General features: G+C 42.2%; 1 protein-coding gene across 4 annotated transcripts in view; it reads right to left on the reverse strand.

Moving 5' to 3' along the window:
• srpx (sushi-repeat containing protein X-linked) overlaps positions 1-20,469 on the reverse strand; it is a 77,809-nt gene that overhangs the window by 40,494 nt on the left and 16,846 nt on the right. For all 4 annotated transcript variants that reach the window (XM_072585115.1, XM_072585112.1, XM_072585114.1 and 1 more), the window contains 2 exons: positions 7,430-7,621; positions 5,239-5,415 (listed from right to left, as the gene is read on the reverse strand). In XM_072585115.1, coding sequence (XP_072441216.1) covers positions 5,239-5,415; positions 7,430-7,529 — 277 coding nt within the window. In that variant the 5' untranslated portion in view covers positions 7,530-7,621. The remainder of the gene's footprint in view (positions 1-5,238; positions 5,416-7,429; positions 7,622-20,469) is intronic.

A 20,469-nucleotide genomic window follows, 5' to 3' on the forward strand; every position in this document is an offset into this window, starting at 1 on the left:
GTAATCTCTGAGTTTAAAGGCTCATACCAGAACTTGTTGGCCATGGAAGGTGTATTCAGAGTGGGTCAAACAGGCTGATTGCCAGCCCATAAATCATTCCAACCTGGCAGGATTGGAAGAGCAGGATCAGTCTCACGGTCAGCCATCCTGCAGATGTTAACAGCAAACCACTGCTATACTCTGACCTTATGCATGGACCAATCTAATGGGAGTCTGTAGCCCAACCCTTTGAAATGTGGCAGGGGAAAAGGAGAGTTACTGGATAGTATAACTGGCAGTGTTTAAAGGGTCAAGGGGAGTATGCAGAAGTGTGTTTGTTCTTCCTAGTCTCAGAAAAATCTTGTAGCCTGTCATTAACTCATTAATGTTCCCCTTTCTCGAGATAAAATGTCTGGCAAGAACTTCTGTTTTGAAGAGTCTAACGGAATTCCAATGCCTGCTCTAGTCCTATTCAGGCTGCATGCTCCCCACCATGATCAGTGCACTGTCTGTAAGCACTGCAGAGTTTGGAGCTGTGTGTAATGCTGATACTAAGTCTAGACCTTAAAATAGGTTTGCAGCTCTCAGGAAACATTACAGGTGGGTTGTGTGAGCATTCCTTTCTGCCTTGCCCTTGGCCAAAAGTCAACGCCCCCACCCCCCCTACCCCAATCTCATTATGGATTTTTTGGTTTATTATCTTTACTCTCAAAGACACTGCCTTATGTCAAATTGTGAAAATAAAATCTTTTTTTTCCCATGATTGGCTCAACATTATTCAACTGTCATTTATCCACATACATTTTGTAACTCTCAGAAGAAGCTCAACAAAGAAACAGAATTCCTTCTTGAATAAAAATTGATTTTTAAAAGTAAGTACAAGCAGTGGTAAATTGCATTTATACTACCACCATGTGGTCTTCTTGCATAGTTGCTCTAGGTTTCCTTTATGATGAGTGACAATTTTATTTCTACGAAGACAGCTAGCTTTTTGCATTTTTCACGTGAGTTATTCTCTCTCCAGTTTCACAAAATTCAACAACTAGGTTTCACATATATTGACTTCAATAACAGCACTGTTCAAGGGTCATTTTAGATAACCCATTTAAAAGGTAAATATCACACACCTCCATTATTTCTATTCTCATCATGGACATCAAAGTGAATAAGGACTCCACCAAAATCAAAACAAGCTTGGAACAAAGGGTCGAAGTTGATATTTGCAGCGTTGATAAACTACGTGACCCAGAGATAAGCTTCCAACCTCATATCCTATTTGGCATGAAGACCACATGCTTAACTCTCAAAAACTGACATCCATCCTGACATTCTATTAAAATCCTCCTCCATGCTTTTACCGCTAGGCATGACTATTCTACCACTCTCCCCTGGCCAGACTCTATTCTCCATAAGCTTCTGCACATGCAAAGCTTTGCTGCCTGTATTTCAAAGTCCCAATCACCCATCACTCTGTGCACAGTAATGTTGTTAACTCCCAGCATCTCTCTTAAAAATTACAGACTTGTATTCTATGTTGTGCATGGCCTGACCCCTCAACAAGCCTCCAAAGATTTTGCATTCCTACAACTCTGCCTTTTGCAATTCACACACTGCCTTCATCCTACCACTCAAGCCATGCCAACAACCATTTGACCCGACTTTTCTGAAATTACCTCACCATGGCTGCTGATTTTAGAGCCTTTAATGGCATGTCCCCCAACATTTAGGTTAAGCCATGCAACAAGTTAAACAAATTTGACAACGAATCCTTTGGAGAGGTATTAAGTCAGGTAACCAAATGGGTTAAGTTTTAATGTACTTCCTAAAGAAGGAGTGAATAACAAAGAGGTGGAGAGGGTTCAGGATAAATTCTACAACATTGTATTCTGCTAGCTTCAGGCATGGACACTGCTGGTAGAGCAATTAAAATCAAAGTGCAAGAGGGCAGAAGATATTGAGATGTGGTTTATCGGTGAAATGAGGACCTCAGACTGTATGGCTGAAGAAAGTGACGGAAATAGGGAACAGTGAGATCATAGTGCAATTTGAAAACAAGGGCTAGAATTTTAAACTGAAGGTGTTTCTGGAGTGGATCTAGATGAAAAAGCTCAGAAATGATGATAAATAAACTAGCTTCAGTGTGAATTAGGATGAACATAGCTAAGTTTGGGATGGACCCAAATTTATGGTGAGGGGAGAACATAACACCGGCTAGATAAGCATTGAACCAGACCACATTTAGAAATAACACAATTAATTCAAATTCCCCAAACTACATTTAAGTGAGAGGTTAAAAATGAATGAAGGTATCAACCATACACAATATGGAATCAGGGAACATCATTGGAAAGGGGGAAACCTGAGGAGAAGTTTGGCTTGATAGCTCAGAGCAGCGAGTGAAGTGTGATGGGAAGATGAACAAATAGTCCCAATCCTTATGACAATATTGTTCTCCTGGCACTTGGTATAGGATGTGTGAATGGTGATGGCAGGGGACCAAGTTCAAGAAAATACTTTGTAGTGAGAAGAAACCATGGGTTATATTTGCATTCCAGAATGCTCCTGGGATAGTGACGAGTTTCAGCAGACACAGCAGGACCTAATTAGATCTGGCAATGAATGGCTACATCAATTATTCAAGATTAGTTTTTCAAATGTGCATCCTTTAAATTTAAGTAAATGAAGATGAATGCAATACTAGGAAACAGGGTCAGGAAAATAATGATTATAATAGGGTCTGGCAAAGCTGACAGTGTGTTGAAGTAGATTGATAACTGCAACAATGTTATCATGAAAGGAGGGCTAAAGGTTATACAGTTGGGAATTTAAAGTAATTTGAAATGACTTAGAAGAGAAGTTTCTAAGAAGGGAGACTAAGGTTAAAGTTCTGGATGTAGGTTTGCTTGCTGAGCTGGAAGGTCGTTTTCAGACATTTCGTCACCATACTAGGTAACATCTTCAACAAGCCTCTGGAAGAAGCACTGATGAAACCCGCTTTCTATTTGTATGTTTGGGTTTCCTTGGGTTGGTGATGCTATTTCTTGTGGTGACATCATTTCCTGTTCTTTTTCTCATGGTGTGGTAAATGGGATCAAAGTCAATGTGTTTGTTGATAGAGTTCCGGTTAGAATGCCATGCTTCTAGGACAAGAAATGACATCACCACAGGAAATGACATCACCAACCCAAGGAAATCCAAGCATATAAATAGAAAGCGGGCTACACCACCAGTGCTTCATCTGGAGGCTCACTGAAGATGTTACCTAGTATGGTGATGAAACATCTGAAAATGAACCTTCCAGCTCAGTGAACAAACCTACATCCAGAACTTCAATCTGAGCTACATATCTTCTCAAAACTTGCTACAGTTAAGGTGTTTGGAGGGACCAAGAGAAGGGTGAGAACGCAGGGGAGTACCAACAATCAGACAGCCTTGTATATGAAACATTTGGAGTAAAGAGTATATGGTAGGTGGTAGACAGCCCTTAATCTGATCAAGGAATCTATATGTGAAGAAAGGTTAAAGGAGAGCAGGAGGACAGTACAGTCAGGTCATGCCCAATTGACGCACAGGAAGAAATTACTGAGGATGAGAAGTACTTGAGTGGGGAAATAATGATGCTATCTCAGTGAAAACCTTAAGTGCAATATTTGATTGCGTTACAAAGACTAAATATTTTTAGGGACAGGCAAGTGGATTAAAACAAGTGAGAACTTTTACAGCAGGAAATAATTATAAATGAGTGCAAATGAAATTTTAATGGCAATTTAAGCCTTTAGAAGTGGCAAAAATCAACAGTAAGTAAAGTTAGCACTCAAGGTTGTAATAAAAGTTTTGACTTCTTAAATTAGGAAGCTTATTTGTAGTTTTAAACAACTCCACAGTTTAATACTAGCGTATAAACAGCTGATTTATAGACCAGTGATCCTTATGTCTGTTGTAGGAAAAACTTTAGAAAGGATTATAAGAGTCAGGATTTATAATAATCTAGCAAGCAACAATTTGATTGAAAATAGTCAACATGGATTCATTAAGGGAAGTCACGTCTCACAAACCTCATTGAGTTTTTTGAGAAGGTGACCAAGCATGTGGACGAGGGTCGGGCAGTTGATGTGGTGTACATGGACTTCAGTAAAGCCTTTGATAAGGTTCCACATGATAGGCTACTGGAGAGAATGTGGAAGCATGGGATTGAAAGTTTGGATTAGAGACTTGCTTTCTGTCAGAAGGCAATGAGTGGTGGTTGATGGAAAATATTCAGCCTGGAGTCTGGTTACTAGTGGTGTGCCATAAGGATGTGTTTTGGGATCATTTTTATAAATGACTTGGATGCAGGCATATGTGGATGGGTTAGTAAGTTTGCAAATGATACTAAAGTCGGTGGACAGTGTGGAAGAATGTTGCAGGTTGCAGGGGGACTTGGATAAACTGCAGCATTGGGCTGAAAGGTGGCAAATGGAGTTCATTGCAGATAAATGTGAGATGGTTCACTTTGGTAAGAATAACAGAAAGGTAGAATACTGGGTCAATGGAAAGATTCGTGGTAGTGTGGATGTGCAGAGGGATCTTGCTGTCCATGTACACTGACCTCTGAAAGTTGCCACCCAGGGCAATAGTGCTGCTAAGGAAGCATACAGTATGTTAGATTTTATTGGTAAAGGGATTAAGTTCTGCAGTTGTGATGTCATACTGCAATTGTACAAAACGCTAGTGCAGCCTCACTTGGAGTATTGTGTACAATTCTGGTCGCCCCATTATAGAAAGGATGTGGAAATGTTGGAAAAGGTGCGAGGAGATTTACCAGGTTGTTGTCTGGTCTGGAGGGAAAGTCTTATGAGGAAAGGCTGAGGGACTTGGGTCTGTTCTCATTGGAGAGAAGAAGGCTAAGAGGGGACTTAATAGAGACATACAAGATGATCAAAGGATTAGAAAGGATGGACAAGAGTCTTTTTCATAGGATGATGACATCTGCTTGTATAGCTGTAAATTGAGGAGGGATAGATTTAAGACAGATGTCAGAGGCAGGTTCTTAATTCAGTAAGAGTGTGGAATGCCCTACCTATCAATGTAGTTAACTCAGCCATGTTAGGGAGATTTAAACAATCCTTGGATAAGCATATGGATGATAATGGGATAGTGTAGGGTGATAGGCTTAGATTAGTTCACAGGTCAGCACAACATCAAGGGCTGAAGGGCCTGTTCTGCGCTATCTGTTCTATGATTTTAAACACTTTAAAGTATTTCATGAATAAAACTTACCGAGGCAAGATGGTTCCTTTCCACTCCACTTTTTATTGTGCATGCAAACCACACTTTTTTGTCCTCTAACTTGGTATCCAGGAGTACAGTAAAACTCACACCTCGAGTTAAAATATGCTCCATCTGAGCACTTTGCACTTCCGTGGAGAGGCAATGAAAACTTAGGGCATCGTATTTCTGGAACAGAAAAATGACTAATAAATTGAAGAACCTTTCTTTTCAATCCAACCTTGCTGACGATGAATGTGTACCAAAGGAAGCAAGTGAGTGTACACTAGCCAAATCAGCAAATGACACAAAAGTAAGTGGAAAGGCAGGTTGTGAGCGGGCTACAAACAGTTTACAGAATGATAGAGGTAGGTGAATTAAGTGGTTAAAAGTTGACAAATGGAGTAATCATGTAGGAAAATGGTGAAGTTGTTCATCTTGGAAGGGAGAACAAAATAACAGCATTATTTAAATGGGGAAAAGCTACAGAAATCTGCAACACAAAGGGACTTGGGGTTACTTGTACACGAAACACAGAAAGCTAACCCACACGAGCTGCAGGTAATCAGGAAGGCTAATGCAATGTGGGCCCTCATTTCAAGGAGTTGGAGTATAAAATTAGGGAAGTCTTACTGCAACTGTACAACATGTTTGTGAGACCACATCTAGAGTAATGAGAGCAGTTTTGGTCCCCTTATTTAAGGAAAGATATAATTTTATTGGAGGAAGTTCAGAGATGGTCTACTAGGATGATCCTTCGTATATATGACAAAATTAAACAGGTTGGGATGCTACTCACTGGACATAAGATTAATGAGAGGTAATCTCACTGAAACAGAAGATTCTTAAGAGGCGTGACAGGGTAAATGGTGAGAGGATGGGAGAGTCTACGACAAAGACTGAAATGAAGAGGAATTTCTTTTGAGTGTTGACAGTCTTTGGAACTCAGTTAGGACAGAGTTATTGTGTATATCCATGGCTGAGATAGATTCGAGATCAGTAGGGGATATCAAGGGTTCTAGGAAAGGCCAAGAAAGTGGACATGAGGAATGTCAGATGAGCCTGATCCTATTGAATGGAGGAGCAAGCTTGTGGGGTCTGAACAGCCTATTCCTGTTCCTGTTTATGGTCTTATGGGTATGTTCACTTGATGCTAGAATGCCTTCAGTACCTCACTGTAGGTGTTTCTTTTTTATTTGCGTCCACAGGTCACTTCTAACATATGTCCAAATGTGAACTGTGTGCTATTCCAATCACTATATTTTTTTATTCACTCATGGCACTTGGGTATTTCTGGCTGGCAAGCATTTTTATTCCCTGTTCCAAGTTGCCCTTGAGAAGATGATAGTGAGCTGCTAAAGTCGACGTGCTGTAGTTAGACCCATAATGCCATTGGGAGGGAACTGCAGGATGTTGACCAAAATGATGAGTGGCTTGGAGGGGAACTTGAAGGTGGTGGTATTTCTATGTATATGCTGCTCTTGTCATTCTGGAAGTGGCTGTGGGTTTAGAAGTTACTGTGTAAGGATCTTTGGGGAATTTCCACAATGCAGCTTGTAGATAGTACACAATGCTGCTACTGATAGATGGTTTGAATGCTTATGAAGATGGTGCCAATCAAACAGGCTGCTTTGTCCTGGATGGTGTCAAGTTTTTCTTCTCCGGCAACTGGGAAGCATTCCATCACATTCCTAACTTGTGCCCTGTAGATAGTGGACAAGCTTTTGATAGTCAGGTTGTGAGTTACCCACTGCAGTATTCTCAGCTGCTGACCTGCTCTTGCAACCAGTGTATTTGTGTGGTGAGTCTAGTTGAGTCTCTAGTCAATGATAATCCCCAGGGATGTTGATAGTGGGGAATTCATTGATGATGAAGCATTTTGGGATTCCCAAGTAGGAGGAGGTACAGAATTTCCAGCTGCATAGTATCAAACATCTCTCCAAACTTTTTACAAGCTAATTAAATGTGGCATTAAATGAGTTACTGAATAAATCAAAAAGAAGTTTCAAACAAAGTATAGTGATGTTTTGGAGCCAAGTATTATCAAAAATGAACAGCAAAGTTGGCTTATTACCCACTTTGCATAAACCCAAAGTGGGTTTCAGTTGTTCACCTTCCTGTACATTATGCCATAAAAATAAACAAACAGTTTCCTCATTCCAGTACCTTCTCTCAACAAAACAAATAAATTAGTATCACCCACCTCTGCAAGTAACTGTTTGTGACCAGCGTTTGCTTGAAAGGCAATGGACGCGGCCAGTTCCATGAATTTCATATCCTTTTTGGCAAGAAATGTCGCACATTGTTCCTTGTACATTTTTGTAATATCCACCTTGTGGTGTTCTGCAATGGACATAACCATTTTTGATCTTTAGAGGAGCGCACCTGGGAATATCTGTAAACAGCAATAATAATAAATGTACATCTGGTCACAGGCCTCCAGTCCAACAAACTACATGGGGCATAATGAAGCTTTTGGTTTCAAAAGTAAAATATAAATATGAATATGAGACTAATCTTTTATTCAAAATACAAAGGGACCTGGGAGACAACATTTCCACAAAAAGTAGTGTGTGGATGGAATGAGCTGCCAGAAGATGTGGTAGAGGTGGATACCATTATAACATTTAAAATACATTAAGATATCTTTTAAATGTTGTAATTGTTCCGGCCTTGACCATTTGTTCTGGCAGCTTGTTCCACACACGCACCACCCTCTGCATAAAAAAAGTTGTCCCTTAGGTACCTTTTGAATCTTTCCCCTCTCACCCTAAACTTATGTCCTCTAGTTCTGGACTTCCCCACCCCAAGGAAAACACCTTATCTATTTATCCTATCCATGCCCCCCATGATTTTATAAACCTCTAAGGTGACCCCTCAGCCTCCGATGCTCCAGGGAAAACAGCCCCAGCCTATTCAGGCTCTCCCTATATAAATCCTCCAAATCTGACAACATCCTCGTAGATCTTTTCTGAACTCTTTCAAGTTTCACAACATCCTTCTGATAGGACAGAGACTAGGTTGAATGCAGTTTTCCAAAAGCAACCTAACCAATGTTCTGTACAGCCGCAACATGACCTCCCAACTTCTATATACAACGTACTGACCAACAAAGGCAAGCATACCAAATCCATTCTTCACTATCCTATTTACCTGCGATTCTACTTTCAAGGAACTATGAACCTGCACTCTAAGATCTCTTTGTTCAGCAATACTCCCCAGGACCTTACCATTAATTGTATAGATCCTGCCCTAATTGGGCTTTCCAAAATGCAGCACCTCGCATTAACCTATATTAAATTCCATCTGCCACTCCTCAGTCCAGTGACCCATTGAATCAAGGTCCCGTTGTACTCTGAGGTAAACTTCTTCACTGTTCACTCCATCTCCAATTTTGGTGTCATCTATAAACTTACTAACTATACCTCCTATGTTCATATCAAAATCATTTATATAAATGATAAAAAACAGTGAACCCAGTAACAATTCTTGTGGCACATTACAAGTCACAGGCCTCCAGTCTGAAAAGCAACCCTCCATCTTCTACCATCGAGCCAGTTCTGTATCCAAATGGCTAGCTCTCCATGTATTGAATATGATCTAACCTTGCTAACCAGTCTACCATGTGGAATCTTGTCAAACACCTTACTGAAGTCCATATATAGGTAGTTTTTCTGTAATACGATGGTTACATGCTTGTGCAACCCTGCAGTAGAGAAAAATCACGCTTTAGAAATAGCACTTGTGCTGCAATCACATTACAGCCAACATGCATTTTAAAAGTTTGCACTTTAGAAAGTATCTCCAATTCATCAGTTGCATTACAGCAAATCCACGTTAACGGAACACGCATTATAGCAGTATGACTTGTAGATCACATCCACTGCCCTGTCCTCATCAATCTTCTTTGTTACTTCTTCAAAAGACTTACCATAAATCCTCAAGTAATTGTCGAATTTTTTTTGACCACCTTTTAAGGTTAAATTTATGGGGTTGACTATTACATGGATACTACTTTTGAGGTACTGAAATTCATGCCTGTCAAAATTCATACCGTATCATTAGCAGAAGCCCAAGTGATCTCTAAACAAATAAAGAGAAAAAAAAACAACAAATTCTGAAAACCCGGAGCAGAACACAACAGCCAATGGGCAGGAAGACTGGGAGTGGAGCGGAACTACCTGTAGACTGGAAAGCTGGAGTGGGACATGACGGCCAGCACACTGACTCATAAACATTGATCTGTTGTCTGTGAAGAATTAGGGTCAACATTTACATGAGATATATGGAAAACTCCAGGTTATTTGACCAAAAATAGGGGGTCAACTTTTAGAGGAGACCAGGCAAAAGTGAGGACTGCAGATGCTGGAGATTAGAGTCCAGAGTGTGGTGCTGGAAAAGCACAGCAGGTCAGGCAGCCTCTAAGGGCAGGAGAATTGACATTTCGAGCATAAACCCTTCATCAGGACTGCGTCATTCCTGATGAAGGGCTTTTACCCGAAACGTCAATTCTCCTGCTCCTTGGATGTTGCCTGACCTGCTGTGCTTTTCCAGCACCATACTCTCAACTTTTACAGGAGACGGCCTATTACTCGAGTATATATGGTAATCAAGTCAGTGAGACACAATTTCCCACACACAAAGCCATGTTGACAGTCATTAATCAGTCCTTGCCTTTCCAAATACATGTAAATCCTGTCCCTCAGGATTCCCTCCAAAAACCTGCCCACCACCAATGTCAGGCTCACTGATCCATAATTCCCTGGCTTTTGCTGAGCACTTTTCTGAAATAGTGGCACCACATTAGCCAGCCTCCAGTCTTCTAGCACCTCACCCGTGGTTATCAATGATACAAATATCTCAGCAAACGGCCCAGCAATCACTTCCCTAGCTTCTCACAGAGTTCTAGGGGCGACCTGATCAGATCCCAGGGATTAATCCACCTTTATGCATTTTAAGACATCCAGCACTCCCTCTTCTGTAACATGGACATTTTTCAAAAGGCCACTATTTATTTCCCCAAGTTCAGAAAGGATTTACAAGGATGTTGCCAGGGTTGGAGGATTTGAGCTATAGGGAGAGGCTGAACAGGCTGGAGCATCGAAGGCTGAGAGGTGACCTTACAGAGGTTCACAAAATTATGAGGGGCCTGGATCGGGTAAATAGGCAAAGTCTTTTCCCTGGGGTCAGGGAGTCCAGAACTAGAGGGCATAGGTTTAGGGTGAGAGGGGAAAGATATAAAAGAAACCTAAGGGGCAACTTTTTCACGCAGAGGATAGTACGTGTATGGAATGAGCTGCCAGAGGAAGTGGTAGAGGCTGGTACAACTGAAACATGTAAGAGGCATTTGGTGGGAATATGAATAGGAAGGGTTTGGAGGGATATGGGCCGGGTGCTGGCAGGTGTGACTAGATTGGGTTGCAATGTCTGGTCGGCATGGATGGGTTGGACCGAAGGGTCTGTTTCCATACTGTACATCTCTATGACTCTAAGTTCTCTAGCTTCCATAACCTTCTCCACAGTAAACACTGATGCAAAACACCCATTTGGTATATTCCCCCATCTCCTGCGGTCCCACAAACAGGCAGCCTTGCTGATTGCTAAGAGGGCCTATTCTCTCCCTAGTTACCCCTTTATCTTTAATGTATTTGTAAAAACTCTTTGGATTCTCCTTAATTCTACTTGCCAAAGCTATCTCAGATCCCCTTTTTGCCTTCCTGACTTCCCTCTTAAGTATACTCCTACTATCTTTATACTCTAAGGATTCACTCAATCCCTGCTGTCTCTATCTGAAATATGCTTCCTTCTTTCTCTTGACAAAAACCTCAATTTCTCTAGATGTCCAGCATTCTCTGCACCTACCAGCCTTGCCCTTCACTCTAACAAGAACATACTGTCTCTGGATTCTTGTTATCTCATTGTTGAAGACTTCAAATCTTCCAGCCATGTGAATTTCGACCTCCATTCAACTTTTGAAAGTTCTTGCCTAATACCATCAAAATTGGCCTCCCTCCAATGTAGAGCTTTAACTTTTAGATTCAGTATATCCTTTTCCATCATTATTTTAAAACTAATAGAATTATGGTCACAGGAGCAAAGTGCTCTCCCTCTGACACTTAAGTCACTTGCCCTGCCTTATTTGCCAAGAGTAGGTCAAGTTTTGTTCCTTGTCCAATAAGTACATCCTGATACTGAATAAGAAAATTTTCTTTTACACATTTAAATTCCTCTTTATCCATGTCCTTAACACTATGGTAGTTTCATTCTAAGTTAAAATCTCCTTCCATAACCATCCTATTGTATTTACAGATAATTGAGATCTCCTGAGGGCCTGAGTCTTTGGATTATCAGGGTCTAGATTAGAGTGGTGCTGGAAAAGCACAGCAGGTCAGGAAGCATTCGAGGAGCAGGAACATCGACGTTTCGGGCAAAAGCCCTTCATCATTCCTGATGATGTACTTTTGCTCGAAACATCGATTTTCCTGCTCCTCGGATGCTGCCTGACCTGTTGTGCTTTTCCAGCACCACTCTAATCTTGACTCTTTGGATTATCAGTCCTGTGACATTACCTACCACTATGCCATCATTTCTTATTCACACAGGCTGTCACATGGAGCATATACTGTTTCATTCATTTATGTAAACTAATTATTTTTAATTTAGTTTCAGACCAATGCCAGCAGTACATGAGAACCACATTCATTTACATTTCAAAACCAAAGTTACTAATGCAGCATGATTACACTTATGTAGAACATAGTTGAATTTCCTCCAAACAGAAATGTTCTGAAACCAGAACATCAGACTGGAATACTTAAACTTTGGTACAATTTTACATCTGTTAAGGGTTTGACTTATAAAAATTGTTATAATCCATTTTTACACATTCTTAAAAATATGACACGATGAAATAGAAATAATGATTTTTATTCTTGATTAATATTGTACAAAATCCATGTCTCAGAATATATTAGAACCAATTCTGAATCTTTGAATCATGCCAATCAATTATTTTCCATCTGTAAAACTGTGTCATTAGAAGTGCACATCCACCATATGAGCTTAGAAACAGAGGGATCACAACTCCGTGATAACATCATCAAACCTGTTCTTGTTCAGTATATGCATAAACCAGCACAGTCTTCTAAAGTTTGAAACCTTTATCCATCCCTTTGTTTCCTTCTGATACACCTTTTTCAACACAACTAACCCAAGGAAACAAGCAATGGGAGGAAGCACCCTAGCTGGATGGAACCTACAGCCTTGACCTCATCAGTTTTAAAATGGGAGAAGATATATATGTATTTTTAAGGCAATCTGACGTGTGAAAGAAGATACTTGCTATAAAATGCTGTTGTTAGTCGGAAAGAACCTCATCAGTCCAGAACCCCACCAAAATAATTCCAAAACGGAGTTGATACCTTTTGAAAGACATTTATCTAAAATACTGTTAGAACATTTAAATTTGCAAATTCACAAAAACATATGTAAATTTGCCACATGTGTAACACTCAGTGTCACCTAAAAACAATACCAACACCAGATCAAATTTAGTCCTCATTTAATGTCTACACAAATATACTTGCTCAGGGTTCACAGCATGATAGTCGGAGCTGATGTCATGGCTAACCTTGCCCTTTCCAAGCTCAAAGATGACAAAAGCCAAAAGGTGCAGCGCTGGAAAAGCACCACTGGTCAGGCAGCATCCGAAGAGCAGGAGAGACAACATTTCGAACATAAGCTCTTCGTCAGGAATGTGGGGGGGTAGGAGCCAAGGGGGCTGAGAGATAAATGGGATAAGATCAGGGGAGGGGAGATGAGAAAAATGTTGGAATCAACATTGATCCCAAGTGGTTGGAGGGTCCCAAGGTGGAAGATGAGGCATTCTTCCTCCAGGCATTGGGTGGCTAGAATTTGGTGATGGAGGCAGCCCAGGACTTGCATGTGCTTGGTGAAATGGCAGGGGGAGTTAAAGTATTTGGCCCCAGGGCGGTGGGCTTGTTTAGTGCATATGTTCTCTGAAACATTCTGCAAGTTGGTGTCCTGTCTCCCCAGTGTAGAGACCACATTGAGAGCAACGGACACAATAGATGACAAGTGTGGAGGTGCAAGAAAATCTCAGTTTGATTTGGAAGGGTCCTCTAGGGCCTTGGATGAAGGTAAGGGGGGAGGTATGAGTGCAGGTTTTACATTTCTTGCAGTGGCAAGGGAAGGTGCCGGGAGGGGAGGGTGGGTTGGTGAGAGGCGGGGGCATGGACCTAACAATGGAGTTGTGAAGGGAATAGTCTCAGTGGAACGCTCCCACCACCAAATTCTAGCCACCTGATGCCTCATTTTCCACCTTAGAACCCTCCAGCCACATGGGATCAGTCGATTTCACCAATTTCCTCATATCCCCTCCCCCCACCTTATCCCAGATCCAACCCTCCAACTCAGCACCGCCCTATTGAACTGTCTTCCCTGTCCATCTTCCTTCCCACCTATCTGCTCCATGCTTCTCTCTGACCTATCACCACAACCCCCCCCCCACCTTCATCTACCATTTGAGTGGGAGCAGCGGCCGAGGAAAAGCGAACCCGGGAGACTACAGCTAAGGTAAGACAGTTTGTTTCAAAATTACTTACCTGTAGCGGGCAGCGGTGTTTTTTTTTCCTCTCTTCACAAAAAGAGCGGGAGCAGCAGAGGAAGTGACGGCAAACAGAGGGGCAGCCGGGAAGGAGAACTGTGAGTATAAATACTCACCCTTTAATCACCAACGGTCATTTGAGTGGGAGCAGCGGCCGAGGAAAAGCGAACCCGGGAGACTACAGCTAAGGTAAGACAGTTTGTTTCAAAATTACTTAGCTGTAGCGGGCAGCGGAAGTGAGGTTGGAGCGCATAGCTGGGCGGGAAGGTAAGTGATTAGTATTTGAGTGGGTGTGTTCTAGACCCCAGGTCCTACCTTCGTAGGGCCTCCCTCACACCCTCCTCCTCTAACCTAACTTTAAAGTCCACAGGTAAGTGACTCAGTGTTATTGACTCAGTGTTCTTGTTTTTGGAGACAAAGTGTACAGTTATGGCAGCGCAGGCGGTGGAATGTTCCTCCTGCAGGATGTTTGAGGTAGGGGTGACCACCGATACTCCTGCAGACGAAATGCAGTCAGATCCTGCTCCTGACCGAACGAGTTAGGGAACTGGAACTGGAGTTGGACGAACTGAGGATTATTCGAGAGGCTGAGAAGGTGATTGATAGAAGCTACAGGGACATAGTTACGCCGGAGAACAGAGGTAGCTGGGTAACAGTTAGAGGTGGGAAGGGGAAGAAGCAGGCAGTGCAGGGTTCCCCTGTGGTCGTTCCCCTAAAAAATAAGTATACAGCTTTGGAAACTGGTGGGGGGGACAGCCTTGCAGGTGTAAGCTGCAGTGAAGGGGTCTGTGGCTCTGAGACTCAGAAGGAAAAGGGGGAGAGGAGGAGAGCGCTAGTTATAGGGGACTCTCTAGTTAGAGGGATGGACAGGCGGTTCTGTGGACATGGGCGAGACTCTCGGATGGTTTGTTGCCTCCCGGGTGCTAGGGTCCGAGACGTCTCGGACCGTGTCTTCAGAATCCTTAAGGGGGAGGGTGTGCAGCCAGAAGTCGTGGTACACATTGGCACCAACGACATAGGTAGGAAGAGGGGTGGAGAGGTCATTCAAGAGCTCAAGGAGTTAGGCTGGAAGCTAAAAGCTAGGACAGACAGAGTCGTCATCTCTGGGTTGTTGCCGGTGCCACGTGACAGTGAGGCAAAGAATAGGGAGAGAGTGCAGTTGAACATGTGGCTGCAAGGATGGTGTAGGAGGGAGGGCTTCAGATATTTGGACAATTGGACTGCATTCTGGGGAAGGTAGGACCTGTATAAACAGGACGGGTTGCACCTGAACCAGAAGGGCACCAATATCCTGGGGGGTAGGTTTGCTAGCACTCTTCGGGGGGGGGTTTAAACTAATTTGGCAGGGGATGGGATCCGGACTTGTAGTCCAGCAAGTAAGCTAGCTGTGTGTCAGGATGCCCAAGACTGTAGGGAGGCTGTGGAGAAGGTAGCACTGACAGGGACTACTTGCGGACACAGAGATGGGCTCAAGTGCGTATACTTCAACGCAAGGAGTATCAGAAATAAGGTGGGTGAACTTAAGGCGTGGATCGGTACCTGGGACTACGATGTTGTGGCCATCACGGAAACATGGATAGATGAGGGACAGGAATGGCTGTTGGACGTTCCTGGTTACAGATGTTTCAGTAAGATTAGGGAGGGTGGTAAAAAAGGAGGGGGGGGGGGTGGCATTGCTAATTAGAAATGGTATAACGGCTGCAGAAAGGAAGTTTGAGGGGGATCTGCCTCTGGAGGTAGTATGGGCTGAAGTCAGAAATAGGAAAGGTGCAGTCACCTTGTTGGGTGTTTATTATAGGCCCCCCAATAGCAGCAGAGATGTGGAGAAACAGATTGGGAAACAGATTTTGGAAAGGTGCAGAAGCCACAGGGTCATAGTCATGGGCGACTTCAACTTCCCAAATATTGATTGGAAGCTCTTTAGATCAAGTAGATTGGATGGGGCGGTGTTTGTGCAGTGTGTCCAGGAAGCTTTTCTAACGCAGTATGTAGAGTGTCCAACCAGAGGGGAGGCCATATTGGATTTGGTACTCGGTAATGAACCGGGACAAGTGGTGGGCTTGTTAGTGGGTGGACATTTTGGTGATGGTGACCACAATTCTGTGACTTTCACCTTGGTTATGGAGAGAGATAGGTGCGCACAACAAGGTAGATTTTACAATTGGGGGAAGGGAAATTACGATGCTGTAAGACAGGATTTGAGGAGCATACGTTGGGAGCATAGGCTGTCAGGGAAGGATGTGGTGGAAATGTGGAACTTTTTCAAGGAGCAGATACGACGTGTCCTTGATATGTATGTACCTATCAGGCAGGAAAGAAATGGTCGTGTGAGGGAGCCTTGGTTGACGAGGAAGGTTGAATGTCTAGTAAAGAGGAAGAAGGAGGCTTACATAAGGTTGAGGAAACAGGGTTCAGACAGAGCAGTGGAGGGATACAGGATAGCCAGAAGGGACCTGAAGAAAGGGATTAGGAGAGCTAAGAGAGGGCATGAAAAATCCTTGGCGGATAGGATCAAGGATAACCCCAAAGCATTTTATGCGTATGTGAGAAACCTGAGAATGACGAGAACGAGGGTAGGTCCGATCAAGGACAGTAGTGGGAGACTGTGTATTGAGTCGGAAGAGATAGGAGAGGTCTTGAACAAGTACTTCTCTTCAGTATTTACGAACGAGAGGGACCGTATTGTTGAAGAGGAGAGTGTGGAACGGACTGTTAAGCTAGAAGAGATACCTGTTAGGAAGGAAGATGTGTTGGACATTTTGAACAACTTGAGGATAGACAAGTCTCCCGGGCCTGACGGGATATATCCTAGGATTATGTGGGAAGCAAGAGAGGAAATTGCAGTACCGTTGGCATTGATCTTCTCGTCTTCACTGGCAACGGGGGTGGTACCAGGGGACTGGAGAGTAGCGAATGTTGTGCCCCTGTTCAAAAAAGGGAATAGGGATAACCCCGGGAATTACAGGCCAGTTAGTCTTACTTCTGTGGTAGGCAAAGTAATGGAAAGGGTACTGAGGGATAGGATTTACGAGTATCTGGAAAGACACTGCTTGATTAGGGACAGCCAGCACGGATTTGTGAAGGGTAGGTCTTGCCTTACAAGTCTTATTGAATTCTTCGAGGAGGTGACCAAGCATGTGGATGAGGGTAGAGCAGTGGATGTAGTGTACATGGATTTTAGTAAGGCATTTGATAAGGTTCCCCATGGTAGGCTTATGCGGAAAGTCAGGAGGCATGAGATAGAGGGAAATTTGGCCAATTGGATAGAAAACTGGCTAACCGGTCGAAGGCAGAGAGTGGTGGTAGATGGTAAATATTCAGCCTGGAGCCCAGTTACAAGTGGAGTTCCGCAGGGTTCAGTTCTGGGTCCTCTGCTGTTTGTAATTTTTATTAATGACTTAGATGAGGGAGTCGAAGGGTGGGTCAGTAAATTTGCAGATGATACGAAGATAGGTGGAGTTGTGGACAGTGAGGAGGGCTGTTGTCGGCTGCAGAGGGACTTAGATATGATGCAGAGCTGGGCTGAGGAGTGGCAGATGGAGTTCAACCCTGCCAAGTGTGAGGTTGTCCATTTTGGAAGAACAAATAAGAATGCGGAATACAGGGTTAATGGTAGGGTTCTTGGTCAGGTGGAGGAACAGAGGGATCTTGGGGTCTATGTACATAGATCTTTGAAGGTTGCCACTCAGGTGGATAGAGTTTGTAAGAAGGCCTATGGAGTATTATCGTTCATTAGCAGAGGGATTGAATTCAAGAGTCGTGAAGTGATGTTGCAGCTGTACAGGACTTTGGTTAGGCCACAGTTGGAGTACTGTGTGCAGTTCTGGTCGCCTCACTTTAGGAAAGATGTGGAAGCTTTGGAGAGGGTGCAGAGAAGATTTACCAGGATGTTGCCTGGAATGGAGAGTAGGTCGTACGAGGATAGGTTGAGAGTTCTCGGCCTTTTCTCGTTGGAACGGCGAAGGATGAGGGGTGACTTGATAGAGGTTTATAAGATGATCAGGGGAATAGATAGAGTAGACAGTCAGAAACTTTTTCCCCGGGTACAACAGAGTGTTACAAGGGGACATAAATTTAAGGTGAAGGGTGGAAGGTATAGGGGAGATGTCAGGGGTGGGTTCTTTACCCAGAGAGTGGTGGGGGCATGGAATGCACTGCCCGTGGGAGTGGTAGAGTCAGAATCATTGGCGACCTTTAAGAGGCATTTGGATAGGTACATGGATGGGTGCTTAATCTAGGTTAGAAGTTCGGCACAACATCGTGGGCCGAAGGGCCTGTTCTGTGCTGTATTGTTCTATGTTCTATGTTCTACCTAAGCTTTCCCAGCTACCTTCCCCCCCCAGCCCCACACCCCTTCCATTTATCCCTTGGGCACTCCCAAATGCCTGATGAATAGCTTATGCCCGAAATATCAATTCTCCTGCTCCTCAGATGCTGCCTGACCTGCTGTGCTTTTCCAGCACCACACTTTTTGACTGACTTCCAGCATCTGCAGTCCTCACTTTCTCCTCAATGACAATGAGGAGGCCAATTATTGTCAAAATTGCCTCCTGGGCTGGGAACAGGCAAACTCTAGTGTGTATGGCATGGTGTTATTCCAATTGTGAATTTAAAACACTGAGCATCTGTAATCAATATCCCAAATGTAGGTTATTAACCCACACTCCAGCAATTTTGTCACAAAGTTGAGGCTAATGGGTGAGACAGGCTTTTCAATTCAAAATGTTAAGATCCTGCAAATTCTAAGCCAATATGATCATGCAGAATTTTAAGAATCACCTTTGGAGGAGATCACCTGTTTTACCCAACTTTGACCATGTCTCTATACCAGTCCTTTCAATTTGCAGAACAAAATAAAAGGGACATAATAACATACTTCATTCACAATACACTGAGCTGCACACATCTACCATGTACACGGTCAACTCAATTAATTGCGTCCATGAGCTGGATATTCTTCATTGTGTTGTTGGTCCTGTAAACGGTGAATCTCATCTCAGTTTTCTCTCCTTTCAAAGAAAACTTCTTTCGTTCAGGAATCACACAGATTTGTTGTGACAGCATTTTGATAATTCAATCCTTAAAACAGAATTTTCTCTAGCTGTGAGAAGAAAAATAATCAATGCCTTGCAATCGATATTGCACCAGGATCAGACCAGTGCCCCCAATAGGAGGTAACTCAGAGAGGTTTTATTTTTATATATGATTTGGACAGCAAATCTAAATCTGGCATGAAACAAATGAAACTTAGCCAGTAGCATGTGTATCAAATTACCAGCCTAAACTGTAAGAAGCTATAACTGCAGAGGTGTACATTTACTAACTGCATTCATATCACCAAATTAAGCTTGCTATATTTGCATTAGATTTTAACATATTTTGTTTATCAGTTATATTTATTTCAGAATGTAATGTCACAGCCAAAATCCACATCCCTCAAGTTCAAAAATCTTAGGAGAAAACTATATTATAAAATACATTCCAATTTGTACTTTAGCATTAGTTCATGCTTGCATATGTAAAGCTGCCAAACAAATTAATCGCTGGTTGAATGGTCATGCTATAATCCAGCACAGCTATCAGATGTTAAAACATTGCTAATTTTCAAATGCAATGTTTCAACAATCATACTGGCAAGTTGTGCACAAAACCATCAGTCTACCTTAATATCCAGTTGTCTAACTGGTAAAGCCCAATTTAACACAAATTATTATGAATTGTTTTAACAGCACAGATACCTTGCATGTTAGTTGATTAACTGTTATTCAGAGTACATTAAGCCTCTCAGTGCATTGTTTAATACGTTCAAGTGTCTAAGTTGCTGAATTACAGTAGTCAGGTCTCAAATGAAACAGTTTATAAGAAAGACGTATTCAATAATTTAACACTGGTGAATATTATTTGTAAATAAGTATTAAATATACTTCTGTGTACCCTTAAATATTTAATATTCTAATATTAATGCTGTCTAATGTTTCAGTTTTTCAAGATTCCTTTTAAATTAAAGATTTTAATACTTCCTTATTCTGTGATTATCTATATAAAATGACTTATGTAGCTAACAATACCACGAAATGAGATTTAAGATTCATATGTGGAAGATTTATTTTGTGATCATATCTACATTAAATTTTCTTGGATTTAAATTATGTTTACTTCTGAGTTACATATTCTAAGCCTGCTTAATTACATGAAAGTATGTGGTGTTACTTTGGTCTCAACTAATACGACAGAGGAATCTGCTCCATCAACCCATCTTCTTCATAACATCTCCACACAGGAGAGGACAGGGTAATATTCCTAGTTCTGTGATACTACTGGAATCACAATCTGAGCTGGTGAACAGACCACATTTCTGTTATATTCTCGATGTTAATCCAAATTCAATTTTGGTAATAATCAACTGATGAATAAAGGTACTGTAGGTAAACAATGTTCCTGATGGACATGAATAGGAAGCTCAAGATACAACACCAAACTGAGGCAGAAGTTCTTGTCAGAAGGCAAGGTAAAAGTTCATGATTTCTAGAATATCCTATGTTTCATAATAAACTGGTTGAAAGTTGAATCCTATATTAGATGTTGCTAACATGGGAATAAATGGATCCTTCATTATA

This window comes from Chiloscyllium punctatum, chromosome 15, assembly GCF_047496795.1.
Source record: "Chiloscyllium punctatum isolate Juve2018m chromosome 15, sChiPun1.3, whole genome shotgun sequence".
Taxonomy (NCBI): Eukaryota; Metazoa; Chordata; class Chondrichthyes; order Orectolobiformes; family Hemiscylliidae; genus Chiloscyllium; species Chiloscyllium punctatum.